The 19,379-nt window shown below is 45.3% G+C and overlaps 1 protein-coding gene across 1 annotated transcript; it reads right to left on the reverse strand.

The window, feature by feature from the left end:
• Window positions 1-7,163: 7,163 nt before the first annotated feature.
• On the reverse strand, window positions 7,164-18,262 carry LOC144672202 (uncharacterized). Its single transcript, XM_078534020.1, has 3 exons — window positions 16,848-18,262; window positions 11,029-11,143; window positions 7,164-10,319 (listed from the first exon to the last, which is right to left on the reverse strand). The coding sequence occupies exons 1-3, from the start codon at window positions 17,598-17,600 to the stop codon at window positions 8,707-8,709; spliced, it is 2,481 nt and encodes an 826-aa protein (XP_078390146.1). The 5' UTR covers window positions 17,601-18,262; the 3' UTR covers window positions 7,164-8,706.
• Window positions 18,263-19,379: the final 1,117 nt, after the last annotated feature.

Raw genomic sequence — 19,379 nt, forward strand, 5'->3', positions numbered from 1 at the left:
TTTTAAAGTTTAAGCTTGAAGTCGAAAAATGACTGTTAATTGTTGTGAAGGTTTAACATGTTTGCGTGACAGTCTTGAGTCCATCATTTTAAGCCAGGTGTTACCTCATTTAAAACAAATCTGTTTAGGTGGTTAAAATCTGTACTAAAAAACCAGATGGCGGTGGCTGTATACTGCTGGTACAATGATACAACACATATTTGATTAAGAAGGACATGCAGCATATCTCTGAATACTTTACAGCCTTCCGGACTTAATATTGGGTTCAACAATTTCAGATCATGAACTCTCTCCTCCTTCCCCTTTCCAATCCCCCTTTTTCCAATAATTTTTAAAGAAATATATCTTTCTTTCCCCACCTATTTTTAAATTTATTTCGATCTATTGTTTTATCTCCACCTTTTAGCCCATTTCGATCCCTTCCCCCCCACCCCACCCCCACTAGGGTCATCTGTCACTAGCTTGTCCTGCTTGCTACCCTTAATGTCCCCATTAGCACATTCCTTAGATAATATCACCACCGTCAACACCCCTTTGTCCTTTTGTCTATGACATCTTTGGCAATCTCTTCTTTGTCTCCACCTATCACTGGCCCTCTATCCAGCTCCACCTGTCTCACCCCCCTCTACCAGCTTATATTTCACCTCATTTCTTTATTTCCTTAGTTCTGATGAAGAGTCATTCGGATTCGAAACGTTAACTGTATTCCTCTCCGCAGATGCTGTCAAACCTGCTGAGTTTTTCCAGGTATTTTTGTTTTTGTTTCAGATTTCCAGCATCCGCAGTATTTTGCTTATATCTCTATGAATTCCCTGTTTGATTGATTTGTGCTTGTTTGACAGAGCTCCAAATACACAATCCAAAGCATGGGTGAAAGTGGTGGCATAATGGTAACTTCAATCGACCGGTAATCCAAAGGCCCAAGCTAACGCTCTGGATTCAAATCCCACCATGGAAGCTGGTGGAATTTAAACTCAATTAATATATCTGGAATTGAAAGCTAGTCTCAGTAATGGTGACCATGGTAAATTGTCATAAAAACCCATCTGGTACACTAATGCCCCTTAGGGAAGGAAATCTGCTGTCCTTAAACACCCTTGGACCTGGAGCATCATCTACTTTGAGGTTTCCTATTTTAGCCAGGGTGACAATTCAATGTTTTAATTTTAACATTGATATTGTTGTCGACATCCTGCACCTGGAATCTGAGCATCATCCACAGGAGTACAGGCTGATGTGTGCTGGTCCACAGGACTCTTAACCGCCCTCTGAAATGGCCACTCAGTTCAAGGGGCAATTAGGGATGGGCAACAAACGCTGGCCTGGCCGGCGCCACCCATGTCCCGTGAATAAATAAATTAATTAATTAAAAAGAAGCATCCATGGTAACGCGATCCCGAAAGTTACTCTAGAATCACTCCCGCTGCGGAACTCCACCACTGACCCTGCTGAAGATTGTAGGCTCAGAGTGGGGGCTCCAAGAGGTTACTGTAAGAAAGCTGGGTTTGCAATATCCTGGTCAGGAACCAGAGGAAACCTCACCGAGGAACCCTCTGGAGTTTTACCTGCACGTGTGAGTCTATGGGTGAATGATGCCTGAAAACTCTTCAGATAAAAGCAAAATACTGCGGATGCTGGAAATCTGAAACAAAAACAAAAATAGCTGGAAAAACTCAGCAGGTCTGACAGCATCTGCGGAGAGGAATACAGTTAATGTTTCGAGTCTGTATGACTCTTGGAGAGGAATACAGTTAACGTTTCGAGTCTGTATGACTCTTGGAGAGGAATACAGTTAATGTTTCGAGTCTGTATGACCCTTGGAGAGGAATACAGTTAACGTTTCGAGTCTGTATGACTCTTGGAGAGGAATACAGTTAACGTTTCGAGTCTGTATGACTCTTGGAGAGGAATACAGTTAATTTTTCGAGTCTGTATGACTCTTGAAGAGTCATACGGACTCGAAACGTTAACTGTATTCCTCTCCGCAGATGCTGTCAGACCTGCTGAGTTTTTCCAGCTAATTTTTGTTGATGCCTGAATTCGCTCAGCAGTTTGGAACAAACTGAATTCAGTGTCAAGGAATAGGAACAAATCGCGCCCACAATTAAGGGAGACAGAAGCGGCCATTAGAGGAGCGAAGAGATCTTTGGGAAAGAAGAGGGTGCAGAATGGCGGGAATAATAACAAAACCTTTTCCAGCTTCGTCAGGAACAAGAAGGCGGTTCTGAAAGGCAGCTCAGAAACAGATTGCCATGCTCGGACAGAGCTGTCAAATGAGCATTTCACAGCAGCCTGCACTCCTGTGGACGATGCTCAGATTCCAGCAGTGGGTTGTGCTGCGGACAACGACACCATCAATATCAAAATAAGAATTTAAATATTAAATCGTCACCCTGGATAAAATAGGAAATCTCAAACTAGATGGTGCTCCAGGTCCAAGGGTGTTTAAAGAGATGGGATTGGTGCTCTATGAGCCCCTTTTGCCCCTACGTTCAACAGCTCAATAGAGTTAGAGACTGTTCCCTGAAATTGGAAAGTAGCTCCCACTTTCCAAATCAGGCACCAACCAGGTCCGTCAGTGTGACCTGGATCTGAAAAGGAAGAATGTGCAGGGTTAAGGGGAGAAGGCGGGGGAATGGCACTAAATGAACTGCTCATTCAGAGAGCCGGTGTTTTTTTATTTCTTTATTCTTTCATGGATTTGTGGGCATTGCTGGCAGGGTCAGCATTTGTTGCCCACCCCTAATTGCCCTTGAACTGAGTGGCTTCCTCGGTCATTTCTGAGAGCATTGAAGAGTCAGCCACATTGCTGTGGTTCTGGAGTCACGTGTAGGCCAGACCAGGTAAGGGCGGCAGATTCCCTTCCCTAAAGGGCATTTAGTGAACCAGATGGGTTTTTAACAACAATCAATGATAGTTTCATGATCACCATTACTGTGACTAGAGATTTATTCATTGAATTTAAATTCCACCAGCTGCCGTGTTGGGATTTGAAACCATGTCCCCCCTCTAGATCATTAGCCTGGGCCGCTGCATTACTTGTCCTGTGACATTACCACTACGTCACCGTCTTCCCCCACGATAGGCCAAATGGCCTCCTTCTGCACTGTAACAATTCTGTGATCGATTTTTGTTAACAAAGAGGTCAATAGAGGGCATAGATTTAAAGTAATTGGTGGAAGGTTTAGAAGGGAGTTGAGGAGTTTGAGGGAAGACGCGTGAAGGGATCCTAAGAGATGCTTTTTCTGATCACTCAGGAAGAGGAGTCATTGGAGATCCTCAATACAGCTTGTGGAAAAGAAGATTGCAACTTACAAACTTGCTGAAAAGCTCGCAAATGGGCCAAAGACCGCCATTTTCGGACCTGGAAAGTGCCCAGTCTACCTCAAATTACCCTGAAAAGGCAAAGAATCTCAATATTCGAACAACAAGTTAAGCAAGCCGTTTCACGCTGCTACTATGCAGTGGCTCCATGAGTGGTATTTTCCTCTAACGGGTTGCTGCCAGGAGTCCCAAGAAGATGATGTTTTGCCTACTAAACAATTAAGCAACAGCGTGTATGAATTTCAGTGCGGGTACAATGTCAGGTACATGGGCCTTACTCCACAACAATTGACAATATTCAGGTTCTGTCCTGCTTAAAAATCATATCTCTGCTTTTTGAAAAAGCCGCTGTGTTGGTGGATGAGAGGAAATTGCAGTTGACATTGTCGATCTTAGGGATGTAATCCAACAACAACAACTTGTATTTACACAGCAGGTTTGTGGGGCTGGAGGAGGTCACAGAAATACTGAGGATCCGGTTGATATTGTGTACCTCAGGGGTGTCAAACTAATTTTCCATGGTGGGTCTGATCTGACATCCTTGCACATATTCAGCAGAAATTATTGAACTAGAATTGGATACAGATAAACTATCAATATTTCAACTTTATTGTTCCTGATACTTGGCACCTCTTAGCTTGAACTACCACAGCAACACTTGGAGTAAATGACTAGACTGAGGCCTGACTTAGATAAAAACACAAGGACCACTTATTTTTAGCTGAACCAGGTGCAGTGTATGTACAGAACAAAATAAGTGACAGCCATTCGCTGACTAATTCCTCAGGGAGTTAGCCAATCAGGGTCAAGCTGCCTGGCAAACAATGCTTGGCAGTTATGTCAGTCACCATCAGTGGTGCATTCTCCACAGCAACGCCACTTGCCAACCAATCAACACTCTCTTCACATGCAGTATAAATTGTTGTTTCCCCCTTATATTGATATTCTTGCAAGTGTCCTGAGGAGTGCAAGACGAAAAGCTTAGAAATGTTTCTCTTGTCAGCAATTCACCCTTGCCATTCCCCACCTTCTCCCACTAGCCCTACATATTCTTCCTTTTCAGATAACAGTCTGATTCCATTTTGAATGTTTCGATTGAAGCTGCCTCCACCACGCTCAGGCAATGCATTCTAGACCTTAACCACTCACTGAGTGATGCTTTTTTTTTCTTCCCAGGATGCTTTTGCTTCTTTGCCAATTACTTTCAATCTGTTCTTGACCCTTCCACAAGTAGGAGCAGTTTCTCCCTATCTACTTTGTCCAGACTCCTCAAGATTTTGAATACCTCTTTCAAATCTCCGCTCAGCCTTTTCTCCAAGGAAAACAGTCTATTTTCATAACTGAAGTTCCACACCTCTGGAACCATTCTCCTGAAACTTTTCTGCACTCTTTCTAATGCCTTCACATCCTTCCTAAAGTATGGTGCCCAGAACTGGATGCAATACTCCAGCTGAGGCCAAATGAGTGTTTTATACAAGTTCAGCATAACTTCTTTGCTCTTGTATTCTATGCCCCATGAATAAAGTGTGGGGTACTATATGCTTTATTAGTCACATTCATGCACACAGATTCAAATTCGTGCATACGCACGCAATTACTCTCAGTTGCACTCACTCACTCGCATGCACATAGCTCTAATTCTAAAGTTATGTCTCCTTGTTCTCGATTCCCCCCACAAAGATGATGACCTGTTTTGATCATGTTAGTTGTGGGATAAATATTACGGCCAGGACATCGGGGAGAATTCCTTGGCTCTTAATAGCGGCTATGGGATCTTTTATTTTCACCTGAGAGGGCAAACAGGGCCTCAGTTTAACATCAAAAAGCAGCGTCAGCCTGGATTTTTGTGCTCAAGTCTCTGGTGTGGGACTTGTACCCACAACCTTCTGACTCGAGAGCGTGTTACCCATGGCTTAACTTATCAAAATCTGTCGCGATTGTCAACGCCTCTACCAGATAGTTTCTCTGTTGCAATGAAGAGGTCTACTTTCTCTCACGTATGCAAATGCTGTCACAATAGGTGCCCCCCTCTCCCCGGCCAGCACACCGGTTGTGTTGGACAGGGGTGGGCTCCTGAGGCATCAGCTCGGAGCAGGGTTGGACTGTTAGAAGGGAAGACGCTGACCTTGGTGAGGTAATAACAGACTGACTGTTGAAAGGTGAACATAACGACCTCCACCAGCACTGTCATGGCCTCTTCATTGGTTTCCGTGGTGGATGAAAACTGATAATTTTGGCAACCTGCGCAGATATCCATCTAGGTCCTTCATAACTTTATACATCTAATTAAATCTCCCCTCAGCCTCCTCTATTCCAAAGGAAAATATCCCAGCTTATCCAACCATTCCTCAAAGCTAAAATTCCCCATTCCTGGCAACATCCAAGTAAATCCCCCTGTACCTTCTCTGGTGCAATCACATCTTTCTCTAACATGGTGACTAGAACTATACTCAGTACTCTATCTGTGGTCCAGATAGTGTTAATTTTATATTTCCAGCCTAATCGCGCTCTCGCCTTCTACTGGCTTCGAATCAATGAAACCTGTCAGCACTTGCAAAATATTTACAAAGGATTGGAGAGTTCCTTTCTCTATTCTGTCCATTTGAATTCCTGGACAAAAGACGTTGCCCTGTGAATATCGATCTGGAGTATTGGGCTGTGAAGTATTTCCTCGTTCAGCTTGTTGATTCTAAGTCAGTGCTTCCCTAACTTTATTCTGCTGTGGCCCCATTTTAATACTTCACCCTTGGTGCGACTGACCCCAGAGTGAAAACTGGGGTGCTGGGGAATTATTGAGTTGGGTGGGTGTTCAAACAGCAGGGAGTAGAGACACAAAACGCACACAAGACGCCGACCACTTTGCAGGCTCTTGTTGGGGGTCAGAGCTCATTGGATGAGACCACGCCCACAGGTCCAAAGAAAAAACCGTGGCCTCACAGCCAATCCCAGGACTGTCAAATCTGAGCCTCTGCTCCACAGCCACCATTACTGCCTCGGAGCTCACGACCCTAATTGCACATCCCAGGGGGGTCGCAAGCCACAGTTTGGGAAACCTTGCTCAAAATATTGAATCTTCTGGTTTCAGACATCAGAAAATCAAGGTCAAAACAACAGATTCTATTTTCTTGATTTTATTAACAACACTATAACAATACAGACACTATCAAGATCCTGGGGGATGCCAATGACCAGAAACTGAACTGGACTAGCTACATAAATACTGTGGCTATAACAGCAGTTCAGAGGCTAGGAACCCTGCGGTGAGTAGCTCACCTCCTGACTCCCCAAAGCCTGTCCACCATCTACAAGGCACAAGTCAAGAGTGTGATGGAACACTCCCCACTTGCCTGGATGAGTGCAGCTCCATCAACACTCAAGAAGCTCGACACCATCCAGAACAAAGCAGCCCCACTTGATTGGCACCCCATCCATAAATGTTCTTTACCTCCACCACCGACGCACAGTGGCAGCAGTGCCATCTACAAGTTGCACTGCAGGAATTTACCAAGGCTCATTGGGCAGCACCTTCCAAACCCATGACCACTGCATCTAGAAGGACAAGGGCAGCAGACACATGGGAACACCATCATCTGGAAGTTCCTCTCCAAGTCACTCACCATCCTGACCTGGAAATATATCGGCCGTTCCTTCACTGTCACTGTGTCAAAATCCTGGAACTCGCTCCCTAACAGCACTGTGGGTGTACCTACACCACAGGGACTGCAGCGGCTCAAGAAGACAGCTCACCCACCACCTTCTCAAGGGCAACCAGGGATGGGCAATAAATGCTGGCCCAGCCATTGAAGCCCACATCCCACCAATGAATAAAAAGAAAGCTGTGGCCTTCCTCTAGGTACATCAGATATTGTGAGTTTGGCAGAGATGGTCCTTGAAACACACTGGGCCAAATTTCGGAGCTTGCTTCGAGCTACGGTGCCTTTCCCAAGCGAGGTGGTCGGCCATGCAGGAATTTGTCAGGGTCTTTTTTAGGCTGTCCTTGTATCAGTTGTGCTGACCGCCTTGATGTTGTTTGCCTTGAGGCAGTTCCCCATGGAAGACCTGCTTGGAGATTCCATAGTCGTCCATGCAGCAGACATGGCCTGGCCCCCTAAGCTGAATTCCCTGGAGGATGGTCTCCATGCTGTTGAGTGCGGCATGATGGGGAAACTTGTTCATTGTGATTTTAACCTGCCGTTGCATTCTCGTGATGGGCCTCACGTGGTGGAAGTGCCTCCGGTGCTTTGATGTGGTGCCTATCACTGACCTAGGGTTCTGTGCCATACAGCAGGGTGGTACGGACAGCAGCCTGGTAAGAGTTTGATTTTAGTCTTCAGCTTGATGTCATGCTGCTTCCAGACACAACCAGAAATAATACAGTGGTTTCAGAACTCGATTACACAAGATATACAACAGAAGCAAGACATTCATCCCAGCCACTCCACACCAGTGTTTATGCTCCATTTAAGCCTCCTCCCATCTTTTCTCATCTAAATCTACCATCAGAACCTTTCTCCCTCAAACACTTGTCTAGCTTCCCCTTAAATACATCTATACTATTCACTTTAACTGTGGGAGCGAGTTTCACATTCTCACCACTCTCTGGGGCAAAGAGGTCTCCTGAATTTTCGATTTCTCCTATTATGACGGCCTCTAGTTCTGCTCCTCCCCACAAGACGAAACATTCCCTCTGCATCCACCCTATTGAAACCGTTCATCGTTTTAAAGATGTCAGTCGGGTCACCCCTTCCCCCCTCGGCCTTCTTTATCGAAGAACAGAGCCCCAGCCTGTCAATCCTTTCCAGATATGTCTACTCACTCATTTCTGGTATCATCCTTGCAAATCTCTGCACCGTCCCGTGTCTGTGTACCCCATTATAAAATGGCGACCAGAACCGCATGCGCTGCTCTAAGTCTGGACTAACCAAGATTCGATACAGGTTTAGCATCATCTCCATACTTTTCAATTCTATCCCTCTAGAAAATAAAGCCTAGTGCTTGATTTGCATTTTTTTTTATGGCCTTACTAACCTGTGGTGCAACTGTTAGTGACGGGTGCATTTAGAGATTCCCTCCATTCCTCTACCCCACCTCGACTCATACCTTCTCTATTCTTCCTGTCAAAATGTACGACCTCACATTTATCTGTGTTGAACTTCATTTGCCAATTCTCCCCAGGTCTGATCTAACAAGCTGTGGCCGTACTGGAATGCGTATATTTAACTTGTTCACTACATTTGTGCACTGGCCCCGTTCATACCGCAGCTACTGGGATATCTGTGCCTTCATCTGACTGTGAGCACAGGGGTGTGTCACTATCACATGCACATACTGTTCCCTTGTTCGACATCATGAAAGAATCTAGCATTAGAAAAGAGAAGAGGTTCAATCCTGGATGTGATTCTCAGCAGCAACGCCAGAGTCCAACTTTGCCGATAACATGTGAAGTTGCTGGTGTCTCTGCAGGCTGGACGACTGAGAGAATCTCTTCTCACACACGGAGCAGCTGAACGGCCTCTCCCCGCTGTGGACACGATGGTGTCTCAGGAGGTGGGATGAATCATTGAATCGCTTCCCACACACGGAGCAGGTGAACGACCTCTCCCCAGTGTGAGTGCGCTGGTGTCTCACCATGTCGGACGAATGAGTGAATCTCTTCCCGCACACGGGGCAGGGGAACGGTCTCTCCCCCGTGTGAATGCGCTGGTGCTTCAGCAGGTCATTGCTTCTCTTGAAGGTCTTCTCACATTCCGAGCATTTGAAAGGCCTCTTATCGGAATGAACGCGTTGGTGTTCTGTGTATTGGGAGGACTGAGCGAATCTCTTCCCACACACAGAGCAGGTGAACGGCTTCTCCCCGGTGTGAGTGCGCCGGTGTCTCTGGAGGCTGGATGACTGAGTGAAACGTTTCCCACACACGGAGCAGCTGAACGCCCTCTCCCCGGTGTGGACAGGCCGGTGTTTCAGCAGGTGTTGTAGACAAGAAAATCCCTTCCCACAGTCGGGGCAAATGTACGGCCTCTCCCCGGTGTGAACACGCTCGTGTATCAAAAGATGGGACAAACGAGGGAAACTCTTCCCGCACACGGTGCAGGTGAACGGCCTCTCCCCGGTGTGAACCCGCTGGTGTGTCAGCAGGTGGGACGACTGAGTGAATCTCTTCCCGCACACAGAGCAGGTGAACGGCCTCTCCCCTGTGTGAACGCGTTTGTGTGTCAGAAGGTCAGATGGGCGAGTGAAACCCTTCCCGCACACCGAGCAGATGAACGGTCTCTCCCCTGTGTGAGCGCGTTTGTGCATCAGGAGATGGACTGAACGCGTGAATCCTTTCCCACACACGGAGCAGGTGAACAGCTGCTCCCCGGTGTGAACTTGCTTGTGCGTCAGAAGGTGGATCGAACGGGTGAATCCTTTCCCACAGACAGAGCAGATGAACGGCCTCTCCCCAGTGTGTGTGTACTGGTGTCTCAGGAGATCACTACTTCTCTTAAAGGTCTTCTCACATTCTAAGCACTTAAAAGGCCTCTTACCCGAGTGAACCAGTTGGTGGTCAGCGTAGTGGGAGAATTGCGAGAATCTCTTCTCGCACTGGGTGCAGCTGAAAGGCCTGTCCTTGGTGTGAACGCGCTGGTGCTCCGTGAGGTGCACTGACTGGCTGAACCTCTCCCCACAGTGAGAGCAGCCGAATGGTCTCTGGTGAGTGTGGAGGAGCTGGCGCTCTGCGAGATGGAAGGGCTGACCCAACTCCCTTCCGCAGCGGGAGCAACTGAGCGGTTTCTCGTCGGTGTGAACTCGCTGGTGCTGGGCCAGCTCCTCGGAGAGTTCAAAGCTGTCCCCACAGTCAACGCATCGGAAAGGCTCCTCGTCAATGTGATCAAGCTGGTGTGCCATGAGGTTGGATAAACAGATGAATCTCTTCCCGCACGCGGAGCAGGTGAACGGCGTCTCACTATTGTGGGTTTGCTGGCGAGTCAGCATTTCTGCTTTGTGTGGAATGCCTTCCAATAGGAGGAGCAGGTGAATGGCCTCTCACCAGTTTCCAGCTCTGTGCGCGCGCCTCGGTGTTCTTGTAATCACACTGATCGTTGAAAACTTTTCCCATGGACAAACATTTCCCCTTCCACATTCAATAATATCCTGGTCCTGATGAATTCAATGCCTCTGTCAGATCTTGGTGTGATGTTTGATTTGATTTTCCTCTCTGTAAATCCTGCCCATCTAATTCACTGTAAAAAGAGTCAAAAAAATCTTCACTGTAAGTACAGGATAGAAATTCAAAACAGTCAATTCTAGTTTCTATGGTACATGTTTCAGCCCACCCCAAAGCTGTAATAAAAACCCTCCATCTGTCTCCATTGGAAAGAGAACTGTCCAAGATGGCGGCTGCCGGGGAGGAAGACCCGCCTCCCTCACCAAGATGGCAACGTCCGGGCGGTTGCCCGGGTAACCCAGGCCTGTCACGGAGAAGGAAGCCCCCGCTTCCTTCACCAAGATGGCGACCAATGAGGGCCGCTGGCCCGGCTCTGTCCCTATGCGGTCAACCCGGAGTCCATGGACTCTTATTCCACTCAAGAGATATATAAACTCCCCAGGCCACCCGCGGTTTGTCGCCCCTCTCACCCCTCTTTCGTTGTTCACGCGCGGTTTCTAGGCCCCCCTGCTCCTCTTTGTTCACAAGCTCTTCCTCGCTCTCTCGCCATCACTCACATTGAGCATGCTCAGAGCACACACCGATCCTGCACCTGCGCACTGGGCTCCTACATTCATAGGGGACGTTCTGCAGGCCGCTTGGTATTCTGGGTAAATAATCTGCCATTGACAGCTTGATTTAGTGACAAAAAAAATTAATGTTTCGGTATCCGAATAGAGATTGGGGCCAGGGGCGCCATACGGAAAATAAGTACATAAATTATGTATAAACCCAAATGCCTGGATCGGCTGCTCTGATGAAGTCTACGCAATCCACCCCCACCCCTCACCAATTTCAAATTGGAAAAAGGCTGCAAATGGTGATTCACAAGGATCAGTGCTAGCATCACTGTTATTCACAATTTACATTAATGATTTGGACGTGGGAACAAGTAACTTAATGTCAAAATTTGTAGCTGATAACAAACTGCTGTGCATATGTAACACTGAGGAAGAATGCCGCATAATGCAAGTCGGGATTAGAAAGCTTGCAGACTGGCAAATGAGCTTTAACATAGATGACATGTGATGATGTAATTTGGTGAGAAAAGTACAAGCAACACATACATTTTAGAGAATAAGACAGTTAATGGGGTAGAACAGCAAAAAAACCTCGGAATACAGGTGAAGAAACAATGAAAAACATCATCACAGGTCAACAAATCAATTAAAATGCTCACAAATGGACTGATATTTTTTATAGGGATACAGAATTCGGAAACAGTGAAATTATGTTCAATTTGTATAAGATCCTATGCACAGTTCTGGTCTTTGTACTATAGAAAGGACAAAGAAGCACTGGAAATTGACTTGAAAGGATGATGCCAGAACTGAGAGATTACAGTTATTGGGGGTAAAAGGTTGAGTTTTTTTCTCTTTAGAAAAGGGAAGACATAGGGGTGATAGAGGCCCTTAAATTTAAAAATGGGATGGAGAGGGTAGATATGGAGCCAATGTGGGAGAATCAAAAACTATAGCCACAAGTACATGATAGTCACTAATAAATCCAACAGGGAAATAAGGATTTTTTTTCTCAATGAGGGTGGCTAGAATATGAAATTTGCTAGCATAAGAAATGGTTGAGCTGAATAGCTTAAGATCCTTTCAAAAGGAAACTAGTTGAGCACACGAGAGAAAATGGATTTGAAAGATAAGCTGAGATGAGGTAGATGGCAAGGAAAGTGACTCATGTTGTATATAAATACCAGCAGAGGCTAGTTGAACTGAATGTTCGGTTACTGGACTCCATAGTCTCTGTAGTTCAAAGTAATCTCCTACCAGCTCCTGATCAGTATGTTCCACAACCATATGTACTGTGCATGGTCAGAGCAGTACCTCCCCTGTTGCCTGTTGGTGCCAGGGTTAAGGGTATCTCCTTGGGACTGGGGAGGAACTTGGGGTGGGAAGGGAAGGATCCAGTTGCCGTGGGCCACATGGATACCAATTATGTGGGTAGGAGTAAGAAAAAGGTTCTGCTGAGGGAATATGAGCATCTAGGTGTTAATTTTAAAAAAGCAGAACCTCAAAGGTAATAATCTCTGAATTACTAAATGAATAAAATTGGAATAGGGAAAATAAGACCAGAGTGCTGAATGTGTGGCTCAAAGTCTCATGTGGGAGAAATGGATTTTAATGCATAAGGCACTGGCAACAGCACTGGGGAAAGAGGGAGCTGTACTGGTGGGAAGGCCTTTGCCCAAACTATATGGGACCAGTATCCTTGCAAATCATAATACCAGGACTGTAGTGAGGACTTTAAACTAAATAGTGGAGTGTTGGGGGGAGAGGGGGGGGGCTTGTTACGAGTCACTTAGGGGAGATTAAAGAGAAAGGACAAGGCAATAGTTCAGGGTAATGATACAGGTAATGATAATCAGTGTGCAACAGGAAGGGACAGATCATACAAACATAAATGCGCCCCAGCAAATAAACAAAAACAAAAGAGGCAGAATTAAAGGCCCTTTATCTGAATTCATAACAAGATGAATAAATTGATAGCGTGAATAGAAGTAAATGAGTATGATATAATAACCATTATCGAGATGTGGCCAAAGCTGGGACCTGAATATGACTATTCTGAAGGACAGGAGGAAAGAAAAAGGGAGGTGGGGTAGTTCTGTTAATAAAGGAAAAAAATACAGTAGTGAGAAATGATCTTAGTTCAGAAGATCAAGATGTAGAATCAATCTGGATGGAGGTAAGAAATAGTAAAGTAAATAAGTCACTTCTGGCAGTAGTTTATAGGCCCCCTTACAATAGCTACACGGTAAGACAGAGAATACATCAATATATAATTGGTGCTTGCAAGAAAGGTACTGCAATAATCATGGGTGACTTCAATTTCCACATCAGTTGGACATATCAAATTGGCAACGGTAGTCTGGAGGATGAGTTCATACAGTGTATTTTGGAAAGTTTCTCAGAACAATACATTCTGGAACCTACCAGGCCATTTTAAATCTGGTAATGTGTAATGAAACTGAAATTAATTAAGGATCTCATAGTAAAGGATCCTCTAGGCAAAAGTGATCATAACACGATAGAATGTCACATTCAGTTTGAGAGTGAGAAATGTGGATCCATAACTAGTTTCATAACCTTAAATAAAGGCAATTACAAGGGTTATGGAGACAGAGTTGGCTGCAGGGATAGACGTTTAAGGAGATATTTCATAACTCTGAACAAAGATATATTCCATTGAGGAAGAAAGACTCCAGCAGAAAGATGTATAATCCGTGGCTGACTGAGGAAGTTAAGGGTGGTATCAAATCGAAAGAGAAGTCATACAATGCTGCAAATATTATTGGTAGGTCAGAAGACTAGGAAAGATTTTAAATTCATACAAACATGGAGCAAGCATAGGCTACTCAGCCCCTTGATCCTGCTCCGCCATTCAATAAGATCATGGCTGATCTGATTGTAACCTCCTGCCTACCCCAATAACCTTTCACTACCTTCTGCCTTAAATATATTCAAAGACTGCTCCCAATGCCTTTTGAGGATGGGAGTTCCAAAGACTCAGTACCCTCTGAAAGAAAAATATTCTCCTCATCTCTATCTTACATGGGCAAGCCCTTATTTTTAAACAGTGACCCCTAGTTCTAGATTCTCCCACGAGAGGAAACATCCTCTCCATGTCCACCCTGTCAAGACCCCTCAGGACCTTAAAGGTTTCAATCAAGTCACCTCCTACTTTTCTATACTCCAGCAGATACAAGCCTAGCCTGTCCAACCTTTCCTTATAAACCAACCCTCCCAATCCAGATATTAGTTTGGTAAACCTTCTCTAAACTGCTTCTAATCCATTTACATCCTTCCTTAAATAAGAATACTATACACAGTACTCCAGAAGTGGTCTCACCAGTGCCTTGTCCAACTGAAGCATAACCTCCATGTTTTTATATTCAATTCCGCAATAAGCAGTAACATTCCATTAGATTTCCTAATTACTTGCTGTACCTGCATATGTGATTCATGCACTAGGACACCCAGATCCCTCTGCATCTCAGAGCTCTGCAATCTCTCACCATTTAGATAATATGTTCCTTGTTTTATTCTTCCTGCCAAAATGGATAATTTCACACTTGCCCACATTTGTAGCCTCCTTATGTCCTCTTCACAATTTACTCTCCTATCTACCCTTGTGTCATCAGCAAATTAGCAACTCGACCATTGGTTCCTTCTTCCAAGTCATTTATATAAACTGTAAAAATCTGAGGCCCCAGCACTGATCCCTGTGGCACACCACTCATTAGAGTGCCTAGAATAACAGTATCAAAGGTAAATAATTGGCCAGTTTTGTGGGAGAGTTAGACATTTAAACTATTGTTATGACCTGTGGAGAACAGGGCTAGAATTGACTGTGCACTCTCCCATCATGGTCCATAACATTATGTATGTCTTTCTGTATTATGCTTATGTATCATATATCAACTGTTGCTTCATAATAAAACACTTTAAAATCACTATGACTTCAACCCCCTTTTGCGTAATCTGTGACCCCCAGACTAAGAAGTGTAAGCGCGTGTCCATGAGAGTAACTGAAGGTACGAGAACTGAAATATAACGCAGAGTAATGATAAGGTGTTAATTGTGGCTCACTGGTTGCTTTATCTCTGAATCAGGAGGCTGTGGGTTCAAATTCATGTCCAGAAACATGAGCACATAAAATCTAGTCCCTCACCCTATATTTTTATGACATATATATATATATATATATATTATATATACACAATTACTATATATATATGTACATCAAGATGGCTACTTCCGAAAATTTTAAAAACTGGACAAAGACTTTAAAAAGGCTGAAGCCAAGTCTGCCTATAACCCTGAACAATAAGAGCTCATCTAGCAGCATCTGAAGCGACACTAACAACTCTGTGGACTGCAGAGGTCAAATACAAAGGGAATTATACAAAGGCCATCTACATTTCCTGAGCCAGGCCTGGCCAACAGAGATTGCCAGTCTGCTAGGACAAAGGACCCTGCACCTTTCCTTTCAAATTCTTAACGGTTGAAACATTAATAATCCCAAGAATCCAGGCAGAGGGATATAAGTCCTTTGTCAAAGCCAAAGTAGACAGGTGGGAGTCATGTGATCTTACCCCCTAGCTGCAGGAACCTGTAACACTGTCTTGCTGTGCTGCCAGTCAGTCCGCTATTCTCCATGTAGCAAGCAGCAGCTCAGAAAAAGGGCTCAGTCCAGGTTTGAATACCTAGCTCCCCATCTACACCGTTTCTACTGGTACTTCCGTACCAGTGCCTACAAGACTAATTCATTTCTACGTACTTAACACATCGTGGAAGTCATCACTACTGGAAAAGTAAATTATCCAACATCAGTCTTCATCCTGCTGACCTCTGTGAAAGAATACACCATTGGACTTTGTTCTAGACTCTGCACATATGTGAAACACTAATTCTTTATTCTGTGGTCTTTGCCCTGAAAACCATTCTTTCTTTATTCCCCCTCTTTAATTGTACGAGTGAAAAAGGCCACGTTGCTCCCCTACTCACGTGTTTGAGTGCGCACAAATAAACTAACCCTCTGAGTTTATCCTATCTTGAGTTTGCTGTGGGGTTATGAATAGAAATTGGATCACACCAAAACTGAGGGGTTGGAAAATACGGCACACCTTTAAAAAGGGGGAAATCAAAATCAAAATACCTTTCTGTTTACCGTCAGATGGTGCGAGAAGAAATCAGGGCTGTTTAAATTAGACCCCCTCCTGTCCGTAACACCAGGTTGATAATCTGATGCGGTACTGAGAGAGCACGGCACTGTCAGAGATCCTGTCTTTTAGATGAGGCCTTCAACTATGGTCCCATTTGCCCTCTCAGTTGGGTATAAGAGATCCCATGCAGCTATTCCAAAGAGCAGGAGATGTCTGCCTGGTGTACTGCACAATATTTGCCCCTCAACATATACCAACGAACAGATTATCTGGTCACATTTCTATTTGTGACAACTTGTCCCACATTACAATAGTGACTACACTTCAAAAGAACTTGATTGGCTGTGAAGCACTTGGAACATCCTGAAGTTGTGAAAGGCGCTATATAAATACAAGTCCTCCATTAACAAAGGCCCAAAAATGGAACAGTCTTACAGGACATTAATCAGTCTCTTATCTGAAAGAAATCAGGGACTCGAACAGTGTTTGATGCAAAGCTGATTTATTTAACCTGTATCCAGAATATTAAATCCCAGCTCAGTTACAGGATTTATTAGCATCAACAGAATAAACTCCCAACTGTCAGAATGAAAATGTTTCGGTCCTCCATTTGATTAACAGCAGCAATAACAGCAGAATCCAACCCCTGCAGTGTCATTTGTGAACTTGCTGGTGTCTCAGCAGGTTGGATGAACGAGTGAAGCTCTTCCTACATGTGGAACAAGCGAATGGCCTTTCCCCAGTGTGAACTCGCTGGTGTGTCAGCAGGTGGGATGACTGAGTGAATCCCTTCCCACACTCGGAGCAGATGAAAGGCCTCTCTCCAGTGTGAACTCGCTGGTGTTTCAGTCGAAGGAACGGGTGAGTGAATCCCTTCCCACACTCGGAGCAAGTGAATGGTCTCTCTCCAGTGTGAGTGCGCTGGTGAGTCAGCAGATCCATTTTGCCTTTAAAGCTCTTCGCACAGTCGGAACATTTAAAAGGTTTCTTGTCAGAGTGAACACGTTGGTGTGAGGTGAGGCTGGTTAGCTGGGTGAATCTCGCCCCACACTCGGGGCAGGTGAATGGTTTCTCCCCGGTGTGAATGCGCTGGTGTGTCAGCAGAATCTTTTTGCTTTTAAAGCTCTTCCCACAGTCGGAACAATGAAAAGGTTTCTTGTCAGAGTGAACAAGTTGGTGTGAAGTGAGGTGGGTTAGCTGAGTGAATCCCTTCCCACACTTGGAGCAGGTGAACGGTTTCTCCCCGGAGTGAATTCTCCGGTGTTTATGTAAGCCGGATGATTGAGTGAATCCCTTCCCACACTCGGAGCAGATGAACGGCCTCTCCCCAGTGTGACTGCGCCAGTGGATTTCCAAATCAGATGGGGATCTGAATCCCTTCCCACAGTCTCCACATTTCCACGGTTTCTCCATGGTTCAGGTGTCTCTCCAGGTGGATGATCTGTTGAAGCCTCGCCCTCACACAGAACAGCTGTGTGGTTTCTCCCCGCTGTGAATGGTGCAATGTTTTTTTCAGGCTGTGTAACTGCTTAAAGCTCCTTCCACAGTCAGTGCACTGGAACACTCTCACTCGGGTGTGTGCGTCTGTCGGTGCTTTTCCAGGCACACTGATGTCCGAAATCTATTTCCACTGACTGAACAGGCAAACATTTCTCCTTCTACATTCAAAGGCCGATGATATTCAGGTCCTGATGAATCGAGAGATTCTGTCAGATCTTGACATGATGTTTGGTTTGAGTTTCCCGTCTGTAAACCCTCTCCTAAGATCCTGCAAAAGAACTTTAGAAAAGTTATCACTGTAAGTACGGGATAGATATTCAGAAATGACAATCCTATTTTTAAAGGAACTTTCTTTTCTCTCTTACTCTCCCAAGTATGTGGTCCAATCAGATGGTAAGAAGCCAAAATAAGCAACAAAGTCCCAACAAAGCAAAGGGAAAGCTAAAAGCAAAATATTGCAGATGCTGGAAATCTGAAACAAAAACAAAAATTGCTGGAAAAACTCAGCATGGACTGCAAGCTCTCACACTGAATATCTCCATGGCCCATGGACTCCTCCAGGCTGCAATCATCAAGTGCAGCCTGGGAGTAGGTGAAGTTTTTGCCAAAATAATGCTTTATGGGGCACTAGGACCCGGTTGGGAAACAGAGACCCTGAAGCCCCACCCGCTCCCCATTGCGTCACCAAAATGGCCGCACATGCGCTCTGCTTCCCTGCTGAAACAAGATGGCGCCCGTTAAGCTGGGACTCTTCCGGGGCGGGGGGTTGTGGGGTGCGAAGCCCCGAAGCTGCAAAGCGGGACAGGCAGGTCCTTGCGGCCCACGCCGGGTGGTTACAAACTCTCCCTCTCCAGCGACGGCTCCGCTGCTCCCTCTTTTCCGACGAGCTTACCGCCCAAGTATCCGACAAACAAGGGGCTCGCCATCGCCATTCCTGCTACTGCGCATGCTCCCTACTTGTGGGTGGCCCCCTGCGCCTGCGCACTGATCCCGTCTCTGGAGAGGGGACATGCTCCACCGCGAGGCATGCTGGGTAACATGGCACATGCTTGCCAAGTCTCCAGTTTAGTCCCCAATTCACTGCAAGATTTTCAGTAAAAATGGAAAGTCATATATTTAATCATCTAAATATGACCCAGAGCAGATGCACCCCCTGTATCGAAGAGGTAATTCCACAACTATTGTTAATACTTCAGTCCCATGCTCCCCAGTGTGACTGCGCCAATGAATTTCCAGATCAGGTGGGGATCTGAATCCCTTCCCACAGTCTCCACATTTCCACGGTTTCTCCATGCTCCAGGTGTCATATAACACCTGTACACCCCTATGGTTGTAAAAGAGCAGATCCTGTGGCTCAACATGAGCTCTACCTTGGTGCTGTAGGGCCATGTGATCCCCTGCAGACCCTTACTTAGGCTTGGAGCCATACTCTGGACAAACAGGGATGAGTGACTCAATACCAAATAATGTGTGAAAACAGCAGTTTTATCAAGCAATTACTGGTGATTATAAAAGGAAAGAAAGATAGCTTTATTAAAAAGAAAGAAAAAAACACTTTAGTTTAATATATATACAAAGGAAGAGAGACAACTTTATTGTAGCACAAATGTTAGCCCCAAATTGGTCTGTTCAAGGCAATTCCCCAAAATGGTAAAACAACCCCAAATCAGTCTGTTCGAGACAGCTCCCTAA

This window comes from Cetorhinus maximus, chromosome 36 (genome assembly GCF_964194155.1).
Source record: "Cetorhinus maximus chromosome 36, sCetMax3.hap1.1, whole genome shotgun sequence".
In the NCBI taxonomy this organism is placed as follows: domain Eukaryota; kingdom Metazoa; phylum Chordata; class Chondrichthyes; order Lamniformes; family Cetorhinidae; genus Cetorhinus; species Cetorhinus maximus.

Excerpts from the sequence above, each read along its gene's own strand:
- LOC144672202 (XM_078534020.1), bottom strand. The coding sequence starts at position 17,600 with ATGGAGAAACCGTGGAAATGTGGAGACTGTGGGAAGGGATTCAGATCC. Across the intron at positions 11,144-16,847 it reads TGAGACACCAGCAAGTTCAC|CTGTCAATGGCAGATTATTT; the intron begins AAATGACACTGC and ends CACTAAATCAAG. Across the intron at positions 10,320-11,028 it reads GTGCTCTGAGCATGCTCAAT|GCATTCCACACAAAGCAGAA; the intron begins GTGAGTGATGGC and ends TCCTATTGGAAG.